Genomic DNA, 19,238 nt, shown 5'->3' with positions numbered 1-19,238 from the left:
CTTATTACTAATACTCAGGATCACTTTATTGACCTAATAGTTTTCCAGCTTCTAATATCTCTCTCTACTTCATACTGCTGCCAGAATACTTTTCCTGAGGCACAAGAAAAGATGACACCTTGTCAAGTCACTCCTTTATTCAAAACCCTTCCAAGGCTTCTGATCTGCACATAGCAACTTTAAACTTCTTTGCCTGTCATTTAAAATCCTTCATGTTTGTGTGATTTTCACTTTTCAGTATTATCTCATTATTCTCATTGATATACTCTATTCTTCATGTTAGGTTATTTTCCTTTCTCCTTAACAGAATCCTTGCTCTCCTGCCTGAGTTTTTTCTCATAGACACTTTTAATTCCTAGAATCTTCTCCACCCCCATCCCCATCGCTAGATGAATTCAACCCTCTACCTCTCCCCACCCCCAGACTTCACATACTAAGGCATATTAATTATGCATTTATATATAATTATACATACCACATTAGACTGAAGGATCCTCAAGGACCTGGTCATAGATAAATTTTCAATCTTCCCCAGCTTAGCACAGTTTCTGTGAATAAATACAACAGGGATTTCATAAATTTTTTTTTAATTGAAAACAACTCCATTGGGCTTTTGAAGATCACCTGATTATTCAATCCCACTAAGTAGAAAATGAAACATAGTTTTAAGAGGTATTTGTATTATATAAGAAGAACTATTTAACATAAATTCATCTACAATTATCTAAGGACATTTAAGTGATTTGCTCATGGTCAGTCACATTATTAGTCAGAACAGGGACTGAAGCCCAGGTCTTCTGACTTCAGCCCCAATGTTTTCACCACTACTCCCACTGTTCAGAAGCAGTCATGGTAAGAATAGAAATCTAGCAGGGAACCAGGATACCTTGGTTCAAGTTCTGCCTTTGACTATCTGTGTCAGTGTAAGTCCATTCACATTTCAGTGTTCTGGACAAGATGGGACTGACCTGTATTCCTGGCTTCTAATAATGTTTTGTCCTTCATTTTCAAAGAAGACCAAGATATCAGGAAGGTGATGTCATGACAAGCATGTGAACTGGATCTGAATGAGGGGGCTGCTGTGCTAAGTCACCAGCCTCATTTTCTCCTCCAAAGCCATCTGGGTTCAGTGGCCCATTATGAATCAGGATGACTAGAGATGGCCCTAGACTCGAGTCAATCAGGGTGAAGTTACTTGCTTAAGGTTACACAGCCAGTAACAGTCAAGTGTCTGAGGCTGGATTTGAATTCCCATCCTCCTGACTTTAAGGCCAGTGCTCTATCCACCTACCTTCCAGGAACTCCCTCTACCAAACAATGAAATCAGGGATCTATAATGTCTATCTTTCCCACAAGCAGAACTTGGTGTTGGACCCTGGGAGCATGAAATATATCATTAAGACAAAATCCCAGGTCCTGAAAAACATAAAGTAATTCAAAATTGCCAAAGGGATATGTAAATACAAAAAAGCTAGTGAGTGGGAAACCTCTAATAACAAATGGGGAAGATTTATAAATTTTAATAAGTCTTTGGGAAAGGACCATTCAGCTGCACTAAGGTGAGCCCAGATGGAAGCCTCTACTCCTGTTGTGCAACAAAGTACAGTGAGCAGAAAGTCATTCCAAAAGCATCAAGGTAAAAAAAAGATAAAATAGGACTGAGAGGCACCAATCATTTTCTAAAGATGAGAGCTGTAGGGTCTCTGGACACCAGAGCTGCTTCCTCTGAAAGTCACCACTGAAGTTCCTCAACTTCAAGGAGTCATTATAAAGTGTTGAACACAAATCAGTCTCTGACTATACAAAGGTATAGAAATGTCTGATTTAGTCTCTCAGAGTTGCACAGTGAATGCAGCCTCTTTATTTCAGGGAGGAAGGTACATGTCTCAGGAGTTAAGTCACATATTGATGCAATCTTCCCCATATCCTAACAGAGGACATAAATTGGACAGGTTACTTCTTGAGAAGTGGCTAAGTCATGAAGCAACAGCTTTTTCATAGGGTCTCTCTCCAATGTAAACTCTCTGATGTTGAATGAGGGATATTCTGTGACAAAAAGATTTCCTTCATTCTTTACACTCATAATGTTTCCTCACATTCATTGCATTCATAAGGTTTCTCACCTGTGTGAATTCTCTGGTGTTAGATAAAGCAAGAGTGGATGCTGAAGGATTTTTCACATTGATTACATACATATGGTTTTTCTCCATTATGTACCCTTTGATGCCAAATAAATTCTGAGCATATATGGAAGGCTTTCTCACATTCATTACACTCATAGGGCTTCTCTTCAGTTTGAATTCTCTGGTGCTGAATAAGAGATGCACGAGCAATGAAGTTTTTCCCATATATGTTACACTGAAAGGGTTTCTCACCATTGTGGGTTCTCTGATGAAATAGAAGTTGAGAGTCCTGATGGAAAGATTTTCCACATTCATTACATAAATAAGTTTCTCTCCATTATTTGACCTTAGTTAAAATCCGGCCTCAGACACTTAATAATTACCTAGCTGTATGACCTTGAGCAAGTCACTTTAACCCCACTTCCTTGCAAACACAAAACAAAACAAAAGATCACATTTAGTGGGTCTCTCAGAGGCTCAGTTAAAGAAAACTCAAGCTACCAGGTCTACATGTATAGAAGGTATAGGGATAGATTCTCTAATATGACAGAATGTATAGAGAGCAATAATTCTTGAGGTTTGGTCCAGAGAATCTTGAGGTTTCTGAATATTTTTTCAGGGTATCCTCAAAGTAAAAATATTTTCATACTTATATTTAAGACATTTTAATATGTAATACAGTAAATATAGGTAAATATGTAACCCACAAAAATAAAAGCTCTTTTGGGGATAGAGTCCTCAATAATTTTTCAGATTCTGAAGGGATTCTGAGATCAAATAGTTGGAGAATCAGTTGGTTAGAGTAACAGAGTAAATATATCACTAGATAGAAGTTTCCAGAAATTGCTAGAGGTAGAAATTCTACACTAACAAAACCAATAGCAAACCAGCCCCAGCACTCTCTATCACACTATTTCACTAAGCCAAGAGGGATGAGATGAACATATAAAGGAAGGCTGGGTCAGCTGCCAGACAGGTGAGCAGTTACCTAAGAATTATTTTTTGCCCAGACCTTTGACTTTATCATTTGCTAAAATGAACCCCATAGTATGGAATCTGCATATCAGCTATTCTTTTGTAATGTCTTAGTGACTTGTCCTTACTCATATCCAAGTTATATCAGAAGCTGGATTCAGGGGCTGGATTTATATACCTATTATGCCACATTTCTTTCTCAATCTAGGAATAATAACTCATTTTTCTCTAGTGCTTTAAGGTTTGCAAACCATTTTCTTTCTGCCAATCCTGTGAAGTAGGCAGTGCAAATATTGCTAGATTCATTTTGAAGATGAGGAAATTGAAGCTCTGGGAGGTTGAGTAATTTGTCCATGGTCAAACAGACAGTAAATGTGGGAGACAAGATTCAACCCCAGGTTTCCTAACTTGGTCAAAATCCTTATGGGAGCAAGATTTACTTGTCCAGGACTAGTTCAGTAATTCCACAGGACTAAAGGCAATAGTGAAGAGGGTCTTGAATGAGAGTTGATTCAGACAAGACCAGGGCCCAAGTCACTGAATGACTGAACAAACAATAGTTTAACAAGTATCTACTATGTACCAGGAACAGGGATTGATCTTGGGGATACCAAGATCAATAGGAAATCATCAGTAAAATGAAAAGTCTGGGTCAGATGGTTGCTATGGGCTCTTCTAAGGCTAAAACTGATTTTAAGTCATCCTGAGGAAAACATAAGGTCATACAAATCACAAAGTTATTATATGGGATGTTATTTTTGACTCAGGTATCAGATTCTAAAATCAATGATTAAAGCAAAATTCACCCATGGTCAAAAACAGTCTACCTTAAGAATCTTCAGATGCCCATAAAACACAGCAGATATGGAAGCCAGTAACTTGGATCTGTAATTTAAGCTTAAGGATTGGTTTTATGGCTGGGTCCTTTGTAGTAGAGCATGAAGCAGGTTAAGCAAAACCAAGGCTGGATGAGATGCCACTATCTCCTGTTTAGTGGCCTGCCCTTTACTTTCTCCTCTGATGCTAGTTCTACTGCACTGTCCCTTCTTCCTGCCCCTCAGAGGAGTAGATTCACATCTCAGATTCACTCTGGGTCATAAAATTATTGAGTGTTATTAATATTATTTTTTCCAAGTAGATATAGTTTAAAATTAATGAGTATGGTATACTCCACAGTGCACAATCTTTAATGAGAAACACAAAGTGAAAAGGCAAATGTGAAGAAAGAGAGGATAATCCCAGGATCGTAGGTCCTAAAGCTGGAAGGGATCTGAGGATACATCTACTCCAATCCCTTCATTTTAAAGATTAGGAAACTACAGCTCAAAGAGGTTAAACTGTTTGTCTTATAAACTCACATAGGTAGTGTTTTTGTGTTGACAAGAATTCAGAGTTAAGAAAGCAGTGGGTGAGATGTACCAGTAGGTATGTTTGGATATCTAAGAATTAGATATAAATAGATGTAAATATATATATATATATGTATAAAATATACTTATAAATATCTAGCACCTCAACAGAGAAGCCTTCAAAATAAGATTGCTGTGAAGATTCTCAGATAAGCTTTCAAATGGTACCTGGGGTTGGCTAAGGGTAATGTGGATTATCTGGTTCGTCATTACTAAAAAACCAATCACCACTGGGATGCCAGGATATGATCTGACATCACCATCTTATGAAGGTCTAATCATACTAATAACTCATATATACTGAGCATTTTAAGATTTACATAGCCCTTTTCCCACAAGACTATGAGGTAAGTTGTATTATTATTTATTATCCACATATTATTATTATTACTTATTTATCCCCATTGTTATTTAATATCCCCATTTTGCATTATGGGGAAACTAAGAATCAGAGGGGCTAAGAGACTTAAGGGTCATGTAGACCAATGAATATCAAGATCAGCTGTCAGAGCTAAAAAAGACCTATAATATGGCAATCCAACAAAGGATGTAAGTATGTTAAAAGTGGGAAGCCCAGAAAGTATGCCATGGAAGAGTAAATAACATAATTCAAGTCAACATTTATTAAGCTCTTGCTTTTCAGCACATTAGGCAAGACTGTAAGTTAGAGAGAAAGTGTTTATCTGCACTGGTAGAAGCAATTACTCATTCTGAGGTTCCTTGCATCAGTGAAACCACAAATGCAGACCCTGTACCTATAGGCCAGACACTTGGTTACAAAAATAAAAATTAAACAGAATCCAGCCCTACTGAGGTTATATTATCCTGAGGAACATGACATACATAAATGACATAGAACCTCTCACCTAATCTCAATTCCTGTAAAATTAAGGAATTGGCCAAGATGACTTCTAAAGTCATTCCCAACTCTTCAATCTTATAATCCTTTGACTTTGAATTGACATCAAATCCTCTCCAAGGAACCTGCCTATGCCTCCTTTGCTCTAATCATTCTAAGGCTGAATTTACCTCCTCAGCCCCTATAGACACAGGCAGGACTGGTGGGCCTCTATACATCGTCATCATTTGTTCTCTGAAGAGTTCATTTTTCCTGTTCTATTTCCTCAATCAGAATGACCTCCTTTGAAGCAGAATCTGTCTCTACTAATTAAAGTAAATCTAATTCAATAATCATGGCTAATATCATGCTAAGCATATCAGAAAGGCCTGGAGGCTCTTGCCCCCCAGGGTTGGAGGGGTTGCCTGCTAGAGGGGTGGCCTGCCAGACTGAAAGAACTTCAGCCTCCCGGAGGCAGCCCTAGGGTGCTGGGAGCCGCAGCTCACAGCTACGGGGGAGTTTCCGGAGGTACACCCTGGGAAGCACCAGGCACAAATTGGGGGAACAACGGTTGGGGGGGGGGACCTCTGCCAGAGTGAGCACATGAAGCCCAGACCTCAGATCACACAGAGAGCAGTGTGGCCAGCCCAGTTCCAGGAAACAGAAGCAGGCAGAGCCCCAGAGAATGAGCCCATTGAACCTAGGGAGGGGAGTGAAGAGAGAGAGACTGCTGAGCTCTGTCCCTGGAACAGGACTCTGGGGCTCTGACCACATTCAGATCCTGATCGCAGTCTAGGCCCCACCATAGAACAGCAGGGCCACCCCCCACTTCAGCCCCGTGGCAGAGGAGGGGCATATATGGTCACTCACAGACCAGGAGGGAGCACAGAGACTCACACACTGAGACCCTTGTGGGAGTGTCCCAAAAGCTCAGGAAGCACCCCCAAAAACAGGCTTAGGTTGGGAAAATGAGCAAGCAGAGAAAAAAGAGGAACACCATTGAGAAATATTTTGCATATGAGCCCAAGAAGGATCAAAATACTCAGTCTGAAGATGAGGAAGCACAAGCTCCTGCATCTAAAGACTCCAAGAAAAACAGAAATTGGGCTCAGGCTATGACAGAGCTCACAAAAGACTTTGAAAATCAAATGAGGGAGTTAGAAGAAAAACTGGGAAAAGAAAGGAGAGAGATGCAGGAAACACATGAAAATGAAGTCAGCAGCCTAGTCAAGGAAATCCAAAAAAATGCTGAAGAAAATAGCATGCTAAAAACCAGCTTAGGTCAAATGGATAAAACAGTTCAAAAAGTTATTGAGGAGAAGAATGTTTTAAGAAGAAAAATTGACCAGATGGAAAAAGAGATAAGAAAACTCTCTGAGGAGAACAAATCCTTCAGACAAAGAATAGAATTCAGGGAGATTGATGAATTCACTAGAAATCAGGAATCAATAATTCACAACCAAAAAAAATGAAAAATTGGAAGAAAATGTGAAATATTTCATTAAAAAAACAACTGATATGGAAAACAGACTTAGGAAAGATAATTTAAAAATTACTGGAATACCTGAAAGTCATGATCAGGAAAAGAGCCTTGACATCATTTTCAAAGAATTACTACAGGAAAATTGCCCTGATATTCTAGAAGCAGAGGGCAAAATAGAAATGGAGAGAATCCACTGATCCCCCAGAGAAAGAGATCCCAAAAAACCAACCCCTAGGAATATTATAGCCAAATTCCAGAACTCCCAAGTCAAAGAGAAAATATTACAAGCAGCCAGAAGGACACAGTTCAAATATCGTGGAGCTGCGGTCAGGATCACACAGGACTTAGCAGCAACTACATTGGAAGCTCGTAGGGCTTAGAATATAACATGCTGGAAGGCAAAAGAGCTTAGAATGCAGCCAAGAATGAACTACCCAGCAAGGCTGAATATCCTCTTCCAGGGAAAAAGATGGACTTTCAATGAACCAGGGGAATTTCAAATGTTCCTGTTGGAATGGCCAGAGCTGAACAGAAGGTTTGATCTTCAGATACAGGACTCAGGTGAAGCATGGAGATTGGAGGAGAAGGGGAAAATATGAGGAACTTGATGATGAACTTCATGTATTCCTGTATAGAAAAATGACACTGATAATACTCATATGAACCTTCTCAGTTAATAGAGCAGGTAGAGGGAGCTTTTATAGTTGAAGCACAGGAGAAAGCTGAATTTGAAGATAAAATATGGTGTAAAAATGGAGTCAATAGAAAAAAGGGAAATGTAATGGGAGAAAGAAAAAGGAGAGGGGAAATAGGCCAAGATATTTCATATAATAAGATTCTTCTTTATTACAATGAGTTATTACAGTGATATGGGAGGGGGAAGGCAAGGGGGAATGAAGGAATCTTCACTCTCATCACAGGTGGTTAGGAGAGGAAACAGCATATATATTCAATGGGGTATAGACATCTGGAGTAAGAAGGGGGGGGACAGGGGGAAGGGGGGTGTGTGTGATGGAGGGGAGGATGGACCATGGGGGGAGAGTGGTCAGATATAACACATTTTCTTTTTTACTTCTTGCAAGGGGCTGGGATTGGATGGCCTGTCCTGGACCATAGGGCCAGGTGGATGCTGGGCCTAAGGGGTGGTATGGGGGCTCAGGGCCTCTTGGCCCCAGAGCTGGGGATCTGTCCGCTGTGCCACTCAGCTACTCTACAGCAGAGTCAGAGTGAATGGAGAGAGAAAATATAGTACATGGTAGTGAAGAAATACAAAAAGTGGTAGTTGCGATCAGCAATGGCAACGGTGGAAAAATATGGAAGTAACTTTTGCCATGGACTTATCATAAAGAATGTGATCCACCCATGACAGAGTTGTTGGTGTTGGAAAAAAAGACTCAAGCACATTTTTTATTATTATTATTTGGAGGGGTGCAGGGCAAATGGGGCTGGGTGGCCTTTCTGGGGCAGCATAGCAGGGTGATCGTTAGGTGTCTGAGGCCAGATTTGGACTCGGGTGCTACTGGCTCAAGGGCTAATGCTCTGTCCTCCACCCAGCCACCCCTACTATTATTACTATTTTATTTTATTTTGGGTCTTTTTTTTGGTTTTTGCAGGGAAGTGGGGTTCGGGTGGCTTGCATTTCACACGGCTGGGTGATTGTTGGGTGTATGGGGCCAGATGTGGGCTCAGGTGCTCATGGCTCCAGGACTGGTGCTCCGTCCATTGCACCACCTGGCCATACCTACAATTATTACTATTATTTTTTTTATTTTAATTTTTTTCTCTCCCCTTTACTTTATCGCTCAAGCAAATCTATATTTATGGGGGGAGAGGGTATTTCATTTACTCTTAAACAAGAATATTTTATTAATGTAAAAAAATTATTTGTACGAAATGAGAATAAATATTAAATAAAAAAATAATGGGAAAAAAAAGAAAGGCCTGTTCAATAACCAAATGAAGCAATTATTCTCACACACTTACCTGAACAATCTCCTTTCAAGGTCACTTTCTCCTGTGTTTGCACAACTCGTGGCTCTTCCCCTTGCTCCAGCTGAGAGATTGCATCAAGTTTAGATACTGGAAATCCTGTTCATAGGGAAGGAAATAATAGTTTGTCCTGAACACAGAGATGCTCCCAGCTAGTCCTGACAGACTTTTGATCTGTAAGAGAACAGACAGGGAAGAAACTATGAATAGAGATGTAGAGAAAGTTCACTAAGGCTTTAGGAATATGCTGCAAGTCCTCTAAGGACTATACTTGTATGTGGGAAGCCTTGGAGAACAAAGGAAGGAAGAGAAGGGAAGTCATGTCACAGAAAACCAATAGTTTTATGTGTTCTCCTCCTATTAAGAGAACAGGAAATTCCCACCTCTGGGTACAGCCAATTCAGCAAGCATTTATTAAGGTGTGTTAAAAACCATGCTAGGTGCTGAAGATACAAAGACAAAAACAAAGAAGTCACTGACCTCAAGGAGTTTATATTCTATTGGAATAGGGAACATATATGCACATAACATACATATAAATCAGATATGAAGTAATGGGGATGGATAGAGAGGTCTGAAAAACTGGGGAGGATCATGATTAGCATCCTGCAAGAAGTGAGTCCTAAGATGAGCCCTGAGGATGGATTCTACAATATTGAAGTTGGAAGGACATGAATGCATTCTAGCCATGGAAGCACAGAGTACAGACTATGCAAAAGTAAAGAGATGGAATGACAAGTACAGAAAACTGACCAATAGACCACTCTCCCTGGAAAACCATAATAAATAAACCTGGAAGACCAGACTGAAGTCATCTTATAAAAGGCTTTAAAAGGTCAAAGAGAGATATTGTATCTTGGATAATAGGGAGTTACTGGAGCAGAGGACCACAATGCTGTGTTAGGAAGATCAATTTGGAAGTTGTGTGAAGGATGGATTAGAGAAGAAAAAGGCTGGAGGGAGAGCAATTAGATGGAGAAGTGAACAAGGTGGTTTTGAAGTGAAAAGAGAAAAGAAGAAAATTACAAAAATCAAGTGAAAATTGTATCTTTAAACCCGTCAGTATTTATAAAGTGCCTTACCACATTCCAAATACGGTGCTGGGTCCAGGAGACAAAGACAAAAATAAAACAGTCTTTGTCCTCAAGGAAAGAGTACTAGAAGCAAACCAGAGCAATGTCATGTGATGGCATCTAAGACAGGCAAGTCCAAGAAGGCTAGGAAGAGGGAAAGAAAGTAGAGCAACAATAGTATCTGATATTTATGTAATAATAGCTGATGGTATATTTTGAAGTCTACAAAGCATGATTCAGACATGGTCACATTTGATCATTCTATAAAGTAAATGCTACAGGTTTTATATCCATTTCACAGATGATGAAACCAAGGTTCAGAGGGGCTAAGTGACTAGACCATGCTCACTCAGCTATTGAGAATGAAAGGCAGGACTGGAACCTAGTTCTAACTACACTATATCTCACTGCCTCTCAGAACTTCAAAGGGCCTAGGTGAGAGGTAATCAAATATGTTCAGAACAGGAAATGAGAAGAGGGATCATGGAGCTGAAGGGCACATGGACCTGGGGAAAGGTCCTCCTAGAGATTCAGGGCAGCAAGACTTGGTGCTGACCGGATATGAGGTATAAGGAGGAGAGAAGTCAAGGATTTCTCTAAGGTGACTGGATAGATGCTGGTGCCTGCAACATTTCCAATGGACACCGAAAAGAATTCTAAGATTAAGGTAGAAAAGTCAAGTTTCTTATAGAAAACTCGAAGAAGAAGAAATTATAATTCCAGGGATCATTAAGGAAGTTGCCTATTTTTAGTTTTCAGCAGATCAGCCTTGTGGAATGAGAAAAAAGAACAAAAACATCTTATGTTTGAGTCTCAACAAGACTAATGATTTCTGATTCCTAAACCTTTTAAACAACCAGAAATAGCCAATCAGACCCCACTGTTATAATAATAATAATGTTTGTCCTCCATTTTTGAAGAAGAGCATGATATCAAGGAGGTGATGCACATGAATTAGATTTGAGTAAGAGGGATGATGTACAAATCCGCTGGTCTCACTTTCTCCTCCAGAGCTATCTGGGTCCAGTGACCAGATATGAATCAGGAGATGGCCCTAGATGTGCAGCAAATCAGGGTTAAGTGACTTGCCCAAAGTTACAGTTAATAAAAGTCAAATTTCTGAGGTTGCATTCAAATTCCCATCCTCTTGACTGCAAGGCCAGTGCTGTCCACTGAATCACATTTACCAAACAGGAAGTGAAGAATCTTAGAACTGAGAGCCAGATAACAGAACTTACCGAGAGAGACCATGTTCTCATAATTCTCCAGCATTACATCCCTGTAGAGGCTCTTCTGAGCAGGGTCTGGGTAGTTCCACTCACCTCGGATGAGGTATATAGCTATGGCCTCAAATATCATGGGTTCCTGAAATAATATGTCCTTGTTGAAGTTCCAGCACAGTTCTAATTCTCTGACCAAAGGTGAGAGGACAGGAAAGGAAAGTGGTAAAACTGAGTCTGTGAAGCCATTTAGGTATATTTAAGAATGTGGATAGAGTCCAATTTATGCATGTTAACTCAGAAAAGAAAAAAAAGAATATGTTAATCCTTTTCTCAGCAGGAGGGCTGGGGTCAATAGAGTAAGGATAGTCACACTTTGGGAGGGATTAGGACTTTCAAAAATATTTTCCAAATTCAAAAATAAGCAAAATCCCTCATCCTAGCTATAATGATTAAAAAGAGGGATATTATATTCTACACACACACACACACACACACACACACACACACACACACACACAGACATGTATATGTTGTCATTCCCTAGACCTGGTATAGGTACCCCCGAAAAAAGGGAATTTGGGTCTAGGTCTCTAAGAGGAAAGAAACCAACCAAGAAGCTCCTCCTTGAGGAATTAAGACCACATTGGGTCTGGAACAATTAGACAAAAGATTCCTCATCTGGAGTCTAACTGACAGGCATTCAACCTCCATTATCAAATTTCCTGGCCTTTCTGTGGTATAACTGGCAGGAACCTAGAAAGATTAAGGGGGAAAGATTAATTTTGGGGAGACCAATACAGATCTCAAATTTGCAGCCTCTCAATATGAAAAGTTCTTTCCTCACTGTTGACACCACTTTATTAGCTCCTTATAAATCTATTTTTAACATTCATTGTCTCCAGAAAGCTTTCTTCAACCACTCTACTCCCATCTGTGAGCCATAACATCTTTTGATGCTTCAAAAATGCTACTGAGGGTCATAGCCCCACAAAGAAAGCCATGGAACCAGGGAGGCTGGCTGTTCTTAAGGCAAAAAGGGGACTATTAGATAGTTGGGAAAATCCCAGTTCTACCTCAAAGGATCCTAAACTTCCTTTACATTTGTCTTGAGAGCCATATCCTACAGGAAATCTATTCATTGATAATGTTCTCTCTTGTAAATTACATATGTTATATTTAATTTTTTGCATACATATTATTCTCCTCAATAAAATGCAAGCTGTTTTATTTTTGTCTTTTTACTCCCTGTGCCTAGAACAGTGACTGGCAGAGTGTAGATGCTTAATGAATACTTCTTGTATTGAATTTATTAGCAGACTCAGGCCTCACTATAGCAAGTTTGTGAAGGTCTGTTCCTAAAGCACTTATCTTTCAAAGCTCAATAAAGAAGCTATATCAAGATCATCAGTGTCAACAGCAAAGGTCCTTTCCCCAGAAAAGTGTAACTAGTAACAACTTGCAGTAGTTAGGAAGCAATGGAATTTCTTCTCATTTCAGTAATCTTATGAGTCCTATTTCTAAGGACATACTCAAATAGGGCTGTGGAATATATTCTTTGGGGTGGGATATCTAGATTCTGTGTCAGCTTTAAGACTAACTTACTTTGTGACCATAAAAAAGGTACTACCCTTCTCTTTTACTTCTGTAAAGTAACAAAATAATCAATTATCAACCAAATAATCTATAAAGTCCCATATAGCTTTGTTATTCCATGACTTTCTAAAGTCTCTAGGCCTGTAATTGTTAGAAGGCTAGTGTAAGAATAACTATAGAATTACAAAACAAGAAGAAAACTTGGCAAGGTGAATGTAGCTCAACTCGTAGTGGAATAAAAATTTCTCTTACAATCCAGAAAGCATCATGGTATATACTGAGGTCAGAGTCAGGTCAAGGAGGCAGAATATTTGATTTTCCTCTTAAGTAGATGACTCCATGGTCATATCTTCCAGCTCTAAATCTATAATTCCCAAGTGGTCATCAGCTTCTATCTGCTCTTATTGCCATGTGAACTTGATCAAATCGTTTAGCCTCCAACTTCATCTGCAAAATGAGGGGTTCTAGTTCAAGGTCTGATCTTATGCTCTCCATATATAACAACTTTCATCCCTCTGAGGACAGCCTTCTCCATTTGGGAAGAGTTGTAACTATTAGAAAGTTCTTCTTTCTATTAAACTGTAATCTGTCTCTTTGCTGATATTACACTCTACACACACACACACACACACACACACACACACACACAAACACATTTTGTCATTCCCTAGACCTGGTATAGGCTACAAAAAAAGGTTTTTGGGTCTAGGTCTCTAAGAGGAAAGAAACCAACCAAGAACTTCCTCCTCAAGGAATTAAGACCACAATAGGTCTGGAACAATTAGACAAAAATTAGACAAAAGTCTGATTGCTTCTGTTCCAGCATTCCGGCGTTAAGTAGAATAATTCCCTACCTTACAGTCATTAAAACAATAAGTGACAAAGTCACATTTTTTATAGCTCTGTACCTAGATAAGAATCATAAAGGATGAGAAAGTATGGTTAGGTTGTGATATGTGCCAGGTGATGGTAAATCTTTTTTCAATGTGATCCATTAAAATATCACAGTATATATAACACCTTATGATTTATAAAAGTCTGGGCAAGTGATAATGAGATCTTGCAACTGGGATAGAGAGAAGGGAACATAATAGATATAGCCAAGATGGAAGGCAGAATTTGACAATTAAATGAATGTGAGGGAGAAAGAAGATTCCAAGATAACCTTGTTGTTTTGAACATAGGAGGTTGGGGAGAATAAATGGTAGTATCACAGACAGAAATCATCAAGTTAAGGATAAAAAAGCAGGTTTGAATTTGGAAGGGCATGGGATAGGCTGAATCTAGAGAAGAAACTTATCTGTGAAACAACACAATGCACTGGAGACTTTACGAGAACATTAGCAACAGAGGCACCATACCTCCACATATTTATATACATATATATAGTATATATGTGTGTGTGTGTGTGTGTGTGTGTGCATATATATATATATACATATATACATTATGCCCATACATTACTAATATTATCCTATGTCTCCATTGATAGTGTACTTGAATTTGCCTCAAATGTATGGGTTCCAATGTTTCATTGATACTTTTCTAATTATGCTATTTCAATAAATGCCTTTGACTCAAACCAATTATGTCCTCTAGCTGATTAGTAAGCCCAAACACATCAGTATGCACTCACAAGCTAAGATTTTTGAGAACATATGAACCCAGAGAACCAGAATCTAGAGACACACAGCCTTTTTCAAAGGGGCCTCTTTAGAAGTTAGAAGGTGCTTCCAGCCTCTAAAATGTGGGTCAGATAATTTACCATCCACTCTAAGTCATTTACCCTGTAAAACTTCGTATTACAAAGATCTGTGATGTCACTTGTCCCCTAGCAGGAGAGCCCGGCAAGTGCCACCTAAGCTTTGCCTCTCCTGGGGCGCCCCGCTGCCGTCCTTGGTAAACCGGTGCCGCTTTCCACTTTACCATCTTGGAATCCCCACTTTGCCATCTTGGCATCCCCAAATGCTTTCAAGTCTCCCTGGAGGGCCGCGGCCAACAAGGTCCTCTGGCCGCTTAGGCGCCGGTGCCCCCCCCCCCCCATTCTGCCAGGTGTCTTAGCACAAGGCCTACACGCGGGAGATGCTGGATACATTGTAACTGATTTGGCCACATTGAAGCATTTGCATATTGGCGCTAGGCACTAGCCAGCATGGCTGGAAGAGCTGAAGTTTGTCGGCGACTCCGACTCCGTCTCAGGTGGGGTGGGGGGTGTTCAAGGGAGGCCCACTGGTGGCTAGGGGTGGGGAGGGAGGCGGGGGGCCGGGCGAGGGGAGTTCTGCGGGAATTCAGCTGGGACTCCGCCGGGGCTCAGCAGGGCTTGGAGGCTCCGTGGCCTCCGTGGAGGGATTCTTCCCCCAGGCCTAGCGGAGAGTCACCCGAAGGGGCGGGACGCGCGTGGCGCTTGCCCAGCCCGAACCTCGCTCCCCTGTTGTTCCAGCCGCTCCCCGAAGCCCAAAGCCCCACCTCCGGGCCCGCCCCTCCCTCCCCGGGGGCAGGCGCGCGCTCGAAGAGATCCCCCCCCCCCCCGACGTTCACCCCCTTCCTCCCGGTCTGGGCCACCCCCGACTCACCCACCACTTCGAGACGCCCCCCCGCGAGACAGAGACCTCGGACCCGAAGCGAGGGTCTTGGGGTTCCCCGTCCTGGAGGGTCGGCGCGGCCACTCTCGGCTGCGGGGAGGATCAGCATCTCCAGGGCCTCCTCTGCCCCACCTAGTCGAGTGTTCCACGCGAGACTTCCCTAAGATTTTTGTTTTCCTCTTTCCCTCACGCTCCCGGGTTCCCGTCTTCTCTGCCGGGTTGTTTAAAAAAAGTGAGGTCGACTGACCCCCCTGCCGTGCCCAGCTCTCCCTGCCGCCCCTCCCGCGCTCGGGCTCCAGTGGAGACACCGACTCCAGTCTTCCCTCCCACTGACTTGCATCCAAACGGAGCTCTCCAAAGCTAGTGATGATCTTAACAGTGAGAAAGCATCGGCCTACAGCGTTGGGTGGGTGGTTGGGGGTGCCTCCCGCAAGTAGTTTAACTCCTTTATTTTACAGCATACAGCCAATGGCGCCCCAGCCCTGGAGTTCAGATCTGGCCTCAGACACTTCCTTGCTGTGTATCTTTGGGCAAGTCACTTCACCCTCCTTGCTTCGCATCCAGGGCCATCACCATACCTGGCCCATGACCCCAGAGACATTGAGACTGGTGACTTAGCATAGCGCCCCCTCACTGATATCCAATTCATGTGCTTGGAATGGCATCACCTTTTTGAAGTCCCATCTTGAAGGACAAATAACAGCACAGATAAGGAAGTCTCACCCAGAGTCGTACAGCTACTGAGTATTTTAAGTCTTAACCTAGTCGGGTCTTCCTAATTCCAAATCCAAATCCAAATCCAAATTCCAAGTCCTGCAGCGATTAGCATAGCATGGCAAATCTGTGCCAATCTGCCACTTTGTCATTCAAGGCCTTCTCTCAGTCTCTTTCCCCCACCCTAGTTCTCATATTTCTTGACCTTCCTGCAGCTTTTGACAAAGTCAACCAAACCTCCTTCAGGATAGCTATTTTCTCCATTCTCCTTTGTTCTTTCCTGGTTCTCCTTCTGCCTGTTGACTGCTTCTTTTTTGGCTTTGCAGTTTGTGATCAATGATATCCTCTGTCCACTAAAGACAGGTGTTTTTCTAGGGTGATGATGGGAGAGGTAAAGGGCACAATACTCAATCTATAATCTCAGGTGGTCTGAAGAGTAAAATGGGGCTTTGCCCATGATCAGCTCACTCATGTGGGAGATGGACACGAACCTGTTTCTGTATGTGTCCCAGCTGTATCTGACATTTCTGTTCAATTTACAGTGTAAGTACCATAAACCAAGCTGGGTGTCTGTCAAGTACTAGGAACCAGAGTAATCACCAGCAGAATAGTCTCAGGGGGCTACACAGTAGAGACTATATGTTATATTCAGCTGAGACCTTCAGGACTCACAGAGGAATGTGCCCAAGATGCACAGTAATCACCAGGAGATAAGCAGGGACCAGGAGCCCATCAGAGCTATTAGTTCAGCAGAGACCCTCACCATCAGAAAATGGGTCTAGTTAGAACAGCACAATTATACCACTAGACATCAATAGTATTGCAGCATTAGAAGGATGTTGCCTTTCCACATGTAATCTTTGAGTGTGGATACATTCTTGTGTACATTTGTGAGAGAATATACCCTAGGCTTATGGAGTATCCTATTGAAAACCTATTTTATTTCATTAGAGGCCTATGCTTTGAAGTAATTGCCTCTTCCAAGCCAACTAGGCAAAAAAGCGAATACTTCAATGGAGACTAGTGTGCCTTCATTTTAAAATGAGTATAGAGCCACAGGTTCCCTTGAACTTCTTCTTGAGGTCCCACTTGTGAGAAAGATTTCTCAGGTACAACAAATGTAGTCATCCTCCATGCCTGGAATGCATTCCTTCCTCATCTCAACCCCTTACAATTTTTATCTTCCTTCAGTATTCATCTCGGGTGTTATTTCCTCTGAAATATTCCCTGGTCCCCCAATCATTAGTACTCTCTCCCACTTCCAACTAATTGTTTTTGCTTATAAATGAATGGATGAATGAAAAAACAGTCTTTGGCATTTACTGTGTGCCAAGCATTATATACTAAGGGAGAGAGGCTAAAGGCCCAAAATAGAAAAAAAAAAAATGGATCTGTCTCTGCTCAATGGATCTGTCTCTGCTCTTAAGAAGGAAGACAAGAGGAACAACAATGGGAAATCCTGCCTCTATATTAATAGAAAGGCCCTCTGGACCTAAAGATACAGAGGAAGAGTGGGCAGCAATCCCCAGGGGTCATTACAGTATACTCTCAAGTCAGATGACAGGGTCCATGTATCGGAAGGGAACAGTGTCAGGAATGATAATCAAGCTCAGAGGACTTGAAGATGCCTTGGTGAATCAACTCAACTCTACACTCAAATCCTTTGACCCACTGACCTATTACCAATCAAGTTTTGCCATGCTCCAACTTAGACTCCTCCTACATCTGTCCCTTTCAAAGATTATTACATACAATTGAATGCAAATGATGAAAGTCATGAAACTGTATAACTGAGAGAATTATAAATGTTATACTGTAACTCATAACTAAAATTTTTTAAATGAATATTAAAATATAAAATGTATATTTATGCTACAACACAATATATTTATATTATTGATAATATAAGTATCTATTTTAAGTTTATTATATATTTATAATTAATATAAACATTATAAAATATATAATAAAATAAAAATAAACATTAAACAAATTATAAAAAATAAAAACAGAAATAGCACTTCTAGGCAGAGTAGCCTGTAATCAAGTTCAAGAAAGAACTCATTAAGATCCTTCAATTAAATCAATATATGCTTTTAATACCCACTGACTTCAATACAAAGGCAGAAATATGGGAGAACATCAAAAATACATCAGTAAATGTGCTCAAAATTATGAAATCAAAGAGGTTTGTAGAGCACACACAATTTTCACACATATATTTCATGAATACTTAGAGAAGTGTTCAAGGGATGTTGTACCTGGCAAGCACCAAATAGCACAAAAAATTAAACTGATCATATCTTAAGCATGGATATTAATATGAAAAAATCCCACAATCAAATAGCAATAACTGCTAACCTATATGCCTCTTTTCCTATATTAAAATCTTTGTGAGAATAATTTACAGAGATATCAAAGGTATATTTGATTAAAGGTAAGAAGGTAATAGACAGGCAAATGGTACTCTGAAGCAGACCACATTTTTGTAGTCACACCACCATAAAGAGTACAAAATCCCACTGTTTGTGTTGACAATCCAACATTTTATTTCAGAGGGCAAAATGTCATCTCAAAGGGTTCAATACCCTTCAACAAGATGGTTCCCATCCATATGTCAACAATTCAATTCACTTCTCTATTGCTGTCCAGGGCAGTTGAGCTCGCAACTTTGAGGTCACTTTCAGTCTTGTCATTTCTACTTTCACATCTCTCAGTTATTCCTTCATCATCTCAACATTCCCCATCATGGTTTTGGTATAAGAAATTAAATGGGAATTTTTTGAGAGTTTTGCAGAAACCACAGCTAATATGTGAAGGTCAGTAGAAAACACAGAGACTATGATCAAATGCTTAACCAAAATATTACACTAAGGTGCTGTAAATATCCCATAAAATATTGAGACTTCTTTTCTAGTACTGAGGACCAAAAAATTTTATGCAGATTTGCCAAATCATGGGGGCAGTATGTCCTTAACCCCAGAGATATAAGGGATAACTGTATGTCCTTCATCTTCTTTGCTACAGCCACCATTTAAGCACAGAATTTCATCACCTCACTTCTGGACCATTGCAATAGATTTCTAGCTAGTTTCTTTAATTCAAGTCTCTTTCCACTCAAGTACATCTTCCACTCAGTTGCCAAAGTGATCCTCCTAAAAAATAGTTCTGACCATGCCACTGCCCTATGAAATTAAATTCCAGCAGTTCTCTAGAGGGATCAAACAGAAAATTTC

General features: G+C 40.6%; 1 protein-coding gene across 1 annotated transcript; it reads right to left on the bottom strand.

Moving 5' to 3' along the window:
• Positions 1-474: 474 nt before the first annotated feature.
• LOC141500199 (zinc finger protein 300-like) lies at positions 475-14,920 on the bottom strand. Its single transcript, XM_074203187.1, has 4 exons — positions 11,129-14,920; positions 8,812-8,916; positions 7,263-7,455; positions 475-548 (listed from the first exon to the last, which is right to left on the bottom strand). The coding sequence occupies exons 1-3, from the start codon at positions 11,247-11,249 to the stop codon at positions 7,373-7,375; spliced, it is 309 nt and encodes a 102-aa protein (XP_074059288.1). The 5' UTR covers positions 11,250-14,920; the 3' UTR covers positions 475-548; positions 7,263-7,372.
• Between the last annotated feature and the right edge of the window lie 4,318 nt (positions 14,921-19,238).

This window comes from Macrotis lagotis, chromosome X, assembly GCF_037893015.1.
Source record: "Macrotis lagotis isolate mMagLag1 chromosome X, bilby.v1.9.chrom.fasta, whole genome shotgun sequence".
Lineage (NCBI taxonomy): Eukaryota > Metazoa > Chordata > Mammalia > Peramelemorphia > Peramelidae > Macrotis > Macrotis lagotis.
This window is presented reverse-complemented; position numbering and strand designations above follow the sequence as displayed.